General features: G+C 44.5%; 1 protein-coding gene across 1 annotated transcript in view; it reads right to left on the reverse strand.

Moving 5' to 3' along the window:
• Window positions 1-2566: 2566 nt before the first annotated feature.
• The window catches only part of LOC106816605 (failed axon connections homolog), an 11746-nt gene continuing 6399 nt past the window's right edge, over window positions 2567-7913 (reverse strand). The window contains exon 3 of the mRNA XM_014821226.1: window positions 2567-3520. Within this exon, the coding sequence (XP_014676712.1) occupies window positions 3320-3520 (201 nt within the window). The 3' untranslated portion in view covers window positions 2567-3319. The remainder of the gene's footprint in view (window positions 3521-7913) is intronic.

Consider the following 7913-nt stretch of genomic DNA (forward strand, 5'->3'; position numbering starts at 1 on the left):
CCGTCGACCTCAACATGTGCTCAATAAATTATACAGGCCCGTCCCTAGCTTTTCAAAAAGGACATGCCAGGAGTAGCCCTACTTAACATTTTTTGTGAAATAATGTCGCGAAGTGCACATCACGAGCGCCTCACGGTTATCATGCTTCACACACGTGAGTTAGGAAACATGTATTTGTATGACTCAACCAATCACAACTCGACTTTGTGATTTGTACGCGTGTGCGTGCGTGCGCACGTACGGGCGTTCGGGGGACGTGCGTGCGTGCGTACNGGAACCCATTCTGCACGCAGGGACAGTCCTCGTTGCACCGACGAGAACACTTACACAACATCAATGCAAGCACCAGCACCAGATGTTGGTGCTCCTGTAAGCCAGCATATCTCCAGTTGGCCTCTATCCAGATTCCACCCATGTCCGGTTGGATTTTAAATCTCGGGCGAGTTCTGGAGACTTCTTCTCCAAATGGCGGATTGGTAGTTAGCACGGTTTGTGTGCTCTTTTAAGGCATCTTTGCACGGGGGTAGTTGTCCAGATGTTATGTCACCCTTTTTCGAACAGGACATTTCATATTGGAGTGTGTTGACTTCTTTCGCCTTCGTGTTCAAACAATACATGTTACAGGTGAAGGATTCGACAGTTTCTAACATCGCCTCCGTGACACATCNCATTCTGATGGAATCTCAGGTTGTTGCACTGGGCATTCTCATTAATGGTGTGCCTCAGTGGCATTGTGATTGATGAATAACTGCTCTGCATAATATGAAAAATTGACGATAATGCTTTTGCATTCGTACAGCCGCGACCATGCTGCTACATAGCCTCGCCACGGCGACCTGACTTCAGTACCGCAGTATCATCCCTACACTGCGTTTTCAAGCTGCTGGTTCCGCTTCCATTAGCACTGAGCTCTGTCATCCGCAAAAGCAACTATGGGGATCAGGGTGTGGGGCACACAGCCCCAGGTGGGGGGGGGGGGGGGGGGGAATGGACAAAAAAAGAAGTTTGAACATATCGCGCGAGGGAGATGTGAACGGCTTTGTCCGTTTACTTGGGTGATTGCAGCCCTGTGATTCATGATAATTAGTGCATGCGCTAATAAAATTGCTTTCAGGGGGGGCCGCGGGGGAGTGGGCGGGGCGCAGGCATTAGGGAGGGGTCTTTTACTGTCGATTAAACACAGTTTTGCTTTGGCATAACGTAATTTTTAGTATCTCTACTGTTTGTTTTCTACTGCAACAATGGTATTGCTTATTAAGCATCGGATCGAAGGAAGCCCCCAATATAAAGTCAACTTATTACATGCATATTTCTTTGCTCAGGGGTTTCTCACTGCTTATTTTCGTTAAACGACTCCAATATGATATTTGCCATGGCCGGCACCGTGACCCCAATGCTTAGTTTTGGGAATGCGCTTGTATACTGCCGCACAATTATTTGTGAACAACTCTTTGAAATCACTGTATCTCCTGCATTCTGGCGTGCCTAATAATACACTGTCACGGGGCGCATTTATAATGCCCCCACGTAAAATACTCGTTTCTCGCCCATGCAGACCATCAACAGGCATTGTCAACATTTTTACTGTTGATGCGTGCTGCTGTGTCGATTTTATTTTGGCTATCTTCTTTTTCTTTTTCAGTATGCATTATTACTTTTGCATGCAAATGAGCACCATCTGATGCAGCAGCTAAGAAAAGCTTGCATTCTAAAACAAATTACTTGCCCCGATTCGAGAAATAGTCTACGCTGTTCTAGCATATAGCTTACCACGACCTCCATTATTTTTTACCTGTCAGCATTTCCTGCTTATTGCATATGCTATTCTACTCACATATCAAAATAACCAATAATTACTTCCAGGCTTAGGGTCGTGGGAACTTAGGAGTATGAGTGAAGCCAATTGATGCTTTTAAGGAAGACAAGTGTACATGTGCCATCAAAGAGTAGCACCATTACGTGGACATTCTTCCCACTTGTTCATATTTCTCTAGGCCATTCTTACTTTCTTTTTGTTCCATTATCGTGGATTTCAGTGCCAGACGCACAATTTCTATTGATATGGAATGTCATCCACTCGGTACTTTATGGGCAGCCACATTCGATAAATTCTTGCCCGGGCCGCCCGCACGAAATGCCCGTCCTCGTGCGCACGAACGTGCAGCCGCAACTGTTTTCAGCATAAGCGTACGATAGCTAGCTAGTGCTTCGATTATGCACGGTCTTTCACTTTGTGAAATGCTGTAATTATATCTTCCGCTTTAGGGACTTGATAAGAAACATCTTGCAGACCAACACATCCAAAGCGTATTCCAATCATTCCAATATAAGACATGCCGGTGTGGAACTCACACACACGTATGAGAATACGACGTGAGATGTCATCAGTTTGCCAGTGGATCGCTTATACATATATGCCTATAAGTATATAGGCATAAGTATATGCCTTGGTCAAAAACTTACAGCATGCCTTTCACTCCAAGATTGTCAGCGATGTATAAAACATTGGTGTAGCATGCTTGGAGTGTTATTTGTGAAAGAACCACATGGTTTTATACGGAGAACTACCCCCTCCCTGATGTGAATGTAGCTGTACTACATATCTGAATTAATGTTACTATGATCGAGGCACTATTGTCAGAACGAAACTGAATGCTACACCACTCACAGAACAGCTAAATAGGAAAGTAGTAGGCCTACTGTACAAGCATAGAAATTATACTATTTAGTATTATAGTTCATCCATTTCTAAACCCTCACAATTTACGGTGACTGTGTGTATTTACAAATTATCAGCTATGGCATACGTGATGTGTGTATTTACAAAATGAAATTATCAGCTATTATATGGCATACGTGATATCACTGCCCGAACTAACCAGCCACAACTAACTGTAAATATCAAGCAAGCAAACATAGGGGGATACACTTGCATTGTATATTGGTGAATCATGTGCCTGCCAAACAGTGTGGCTCATTTTTGGGGGTTAGATAATCAGCACACTAACACACATCACAGCAGAAACAAAACAGCAAGCCCAGCAACTGGATATCGAAAGAAAATTACACCGAGACAAGAATTCCCACATATATGTAATAGTTGCCCCTATCATATCACAGACCTTTCATCATAAATCTACACGAAATTCTCCAAGAATACGTAACGTCATATACAGAGCCATTAATATATGAAAGATCGCGATACGAAGCTACCTTCATATGAGATCCGACCGTAGACCACGACCGAAAACACTGGGTTGTAAAGAGATAATATTATCAAGGTCAGTAATCACCACAGGTCTGCATAAATACTATATGCCTACCAGTAGAGGTTTTCCTCAGTCATCTTCTGGAATGCATGTGCAATGGCCTTCTCCTCCGGTGTGAGGTTCTTGCTCATATCAGTTCCCAACTTCTCCGTCAGGTAGCCAATGCAGAATTCTGAATCTGCGATGTCTAGCCCATTATAAGTCATCCACGGTGTCTTGCCCTTTGACGACATTTCCATCGAATGCTCATTCTAAACGCAACATAATTATCAACATTGTATCTCGTCATCATCATATTGTTTTTGCAGTTCAAGGCTCATTTAAATTAACGATGAACCCTATTTTCAATGCAATGCGAGTTACCGCACTACGTTTCGGTCGACAGATGGCGCGCATGCGTTAAGCCCCGTGCAGACTTAATTGCGACTTGTTAGCTCATGCGACTCGGCTGCGATTCTAGAATCGCAGCCGAGTCGCATGAGAAATCGCTAGGTCTGCGGGAACGTGCGACTGCGATTCTGGTCGCTTGCGGCGAGTCGCAAGAAATCTCAGAAGATTTTCAGCAACTCGTCGCTCCGAAATCGCTTCCAAATCGCATGTGTGGGGGTAGGAAGCGACTTGGAACGATGACAAATTCTCATCTGACCAATCAGCGAGCACCATCTCATCATGTGATATTTCAATATGGCTACGCTCACATTTGTTTGGTTTGTTCGGATCCACAGATCTCGATCCAATGGATTCGTTTATCTGACTGTTTGTTTGGTCGGATCACTTGATCTCGATCCACTGAACCCGACCAGGCGCGTAGCCAGGGGGGGGCGGTGGGGGCGGTCGCCCCCCCCAAAACGGCTCAAATATTGGCCCAAAATGGCTTAAATATTTCAAAATTATTAAGGCTACTTAGCCAAATTATTAGCCAAATCATGGCTACGGCACGACCAAACCAATCACTGCTAAAACTCACTTTCTCCGCGTTCACGTTTTCGTTGGACCTATCACGGATGGTTGCATACGAAAGAACCAAGTGTGATTGGCTGAGGTGCCGGGCCGCCCATATTGCGATCTGTTCGAATCCGCCTCCGCTAGCAGGGTCGGGTTCAGTGGATCGACGAATCAAGTGATCCCGACACCAAAAACAGTCGATAACGAATCCATTGGATCGGATCTGTGGATCCGAAACAAAACCAAATCAAATCGTGAGACGTAGGCCATATTGAAATATCACATATGAACGATGGATCGGGCTGCTCGCTTGATTTGGTCAGATGAGAATTTGTCATCGGTTCAAGTGCTTGCCTACCCCCACACATGCGGATTTGGAAGCCGATTTCGGAGACGACGAGGTTGCTGAAAATCAACTGTTCTGATTTCTTGCGCACTCGCCGCAAGCCGACCAGAATCGCAGAGCGCACGTTCCGCAGACCTAGCGATTTCTCATGCGACCTCCGGCTGCCCGCGATTCTAGAATCGCAAGCGTGCGAGTCGCATGAGCTAACACAGTCGCCCAATTTAAGCTCTGCAACGGGGCCTTAAGCGCATGCGCCGCCATCTGTCGACCGAAACCGTAGTGCGGTATACTGCATTGGCATTGAAAATAGGTTCATCGTTAATTTAAATGGAGCCTTGAACTGCCCAAAAACAATATGATGCATGACGAGATACAATTGTTGAAATTATGTTGCGTTTAGAATGATGCATTCGATGGAAATTCGTCAAAGGGCAAGACACCGTGATGACTTATAATGGCTAGACATCGCAGCATCAGAATTCTTGCATTGGCTAACCTGACGGAGAAGTGGCGAACTGAATGGAGCAAGGAACCTCACACTGGCAGGAGAACGCCATTGCCACATGCATTCCAAGAAGATGTGAGAGCAGAATAGCCTCTACTGTTAGGCAATTATAGCTTACTTTATCGCCAACTGTGGTGATTACTTGACCTGCGTAATATATACTCTTTTACAACCAGCTTGTTCTCGGTCTGCGTCTGACGCGTCGCATCGTCATATGAATGTAGCTTCGATATCAGCGAATCTTTCATATATTAATGGCTCTGTGTATGACGTCACGCTATTCTTGGAGAAATTTCGTGTTAGATTATATGATGAAAGGTCTGTGATATTGATACGGGGCAACTATTACATATGCTGGGCGGAATTCTTGTTCTCGGTGTAATTTTCTTATCGGCTATCAGTTTGCTGCGGCTTGCTGTTTTGTATCTGCCCTGTTGAATGCTTGTGTCAGTGTACGCTGATTATCTAAACCCCCAAAAATGAGCCACACTGTTGGCAGGCACATGATTAACCAATATACAATTGGCAGTGTATCCCCCTATGTTTGCCTGCCTTGCATATTTACAGTTAGTCTTGTGGCCTGGTTTAGTTTTTGCGGCTAGTGATATCACCGTATTGCCATATAATAGCTGATAATTTGTAAATACCAACATCACGTATGCCATTAGCTGATAATTTGTAAACACACACAGTCACCGTAAATTGTGCAGGTGAGCGCGTTTTAGAAATGGATGAACTATAATACTAAATAGTATAATTTTTCTATGCTTGCTACAGCTACTACTTTCCTATTTAGCTGTTTTGCTGACGTGGCTGGTTGTAGCCATTCAGTTTCGGTTCTGACCAATAGTGCCTCGATCATAGTAACATTAAATTGCTGCGTATGTATACAGCTACATATCACATCAGTTTGGCAGGGACCGAGGTAGTTCTCCGTTATAAAAACCTTGTGGCTTCCTTTCACAAATAACACTCAAGCATGCTACACCAATGTTTTATACAGTCGCTGACAAAATCTTGGCAGTGAAACGCATGCTGTAAGTTTTTGACAAGGCATTCTATACTGTATGCCTAGTATACTCTATACGGACATATATGTAAACGATCACTGCGCAAACTGCATGACATCTCACGTCGGTGATTCTCATACTGTGTGTTGTGAGCCTTTCCACACCGGCATGCTCTTTATATTGAATTGAATTGAATACGCTTTGGATGTGTTAGGTCTGCAAGACATTCTGATGGAATCTCAGGTTGTTGCACTGGGCATTCTCATTAATGGTGTGCCTCAGTGGCATTGTGATTGATGAATAACTGCTCTGCATAATATGAAAAATTGACGATAATGCTTTTGCATTCGTACAGCCGCGACCATGCTGCTACATAGCCTCGCCACGGCGACCTGACTTCAGTACCGCAGTATCATCCCTACACTGCGTTTTCAAGCTGCTGGTTCCGCTTCCATTAGCACTGAGCTCTGTCATCCGCAAAAGCAACTATGGGGATCAGGGTGTGGGGCACACAGCCCCAGGTGGGGGGGGGGGGGGGGGGGAATGGACAAAAAAAGAAGTTTGAACATATCGCGCGAGGGAGATGTGAACGGCTTTGTCCGTTTACTTGGGTGATTGCAGCCCTGTGATTCATGATAATTAGTGCATGCGCTAATAAAATTGCTTTCAGGGGGGGCCGCGGGGGAGTGGGCGGGGCGCAGGCATTAGGGAGGGGTCTTTTACTGTCGATTAAACACAGTTTTGCTTTGGCATAACGTAATTTTTAGTATCTCTACTGTTTGTTTTCTACTGCAACAATGGTATTGCTTATTAAGCATCGGATCGAAGGAAGCCCCCAATATAAAGTCAACTTATTACATGCATATTTCTTTGCTCAGGGGTTTCTCACTGCTTATTTTCGTTAAACGACTCCAATATGATATTTGCCATGGCCGGCACCGTGACCCCAATGCTTAGTTTTGGGAATGCGCTTGTATACTGCCGCACAATTATTTGTGAACAACTCTTTGAAATCACTGTATCTCCTGCATTCTGGCGTGCCTAATAATACACTGTCACGGGGCGCATTTATAATGCCCCCACGTAAAATACTCGTTTCTCGCCCATGCAGACCATCAACAGGCATTGTCAACATTTTTACTGTTGATGCGTGCTGCTGTGTCGATTTTATTTTGGCTATCTTCTTTTTCTTTTTCAGTATGCATTATTACTTTTGCATGCAAATGAGCACCATCTGATGCAGCAGCTAAGAAAAGCTTGCATTCTAAAACAAATTACTTGCCCCGATTCGAGAAATAGTCTACGCTGTTCTAGCATATAGCTTACCACGACCTCCATTATTTTTTACCTGTCAGCATTTCCTGCTTATTGCATATGCTATTCTACTCACATATCAAAATAACCAATAATTACTTCCAGGCTTAGGGTCGTGGGAACTTAGGAGTATGAGTGAAGCCAATTGATGCTTTTAAGGAAGACAAGTGTACATGTGCCATCAAAGAGTAGCACCATTACGTGGACATTCTTCCCACTTGTTCATATTTCTCTAGGCCATTCTTACTTTCTTTTTGTTCCATTATCGTGGATTTCAGTGCCAGACGCACAATTTCTATTGATATGGAATGTCATCCACTCGGTACTTTATGGGCAGCCACATTCGATAAATTCTTGCCCGGGCCGCCCGCACGAAATGCCCGTCCTCGTGCGCACGAACGTGCAGCCGCAACTGTTTTCAGCATAAGCGTACGATAGCTAGCTAGTGCTTCGATTATGCACGGTCTTTCACTTTGTGAAATGCTGTAATTATATCTTCCGCTTTAGGGACTTGATAAGAAACA

This window comes from Priapulus caudatus, unplaced genomic scaffold (genome assembly GCF_000485595.1).
Source record: "Priapulus caudatus unplaced genomic scaffold, Priapulus_caudatus-5.0.1 Scaffold1430, whole genome shotgun sequence".
Taxonomy (NCBI): domain Eukaryota; kingdom Metazoa; phylum Priapulida; class Priapulimorpha; order Priapulimorphida; family Priapulidae; genus Priapulus; species Priapulus caudatus.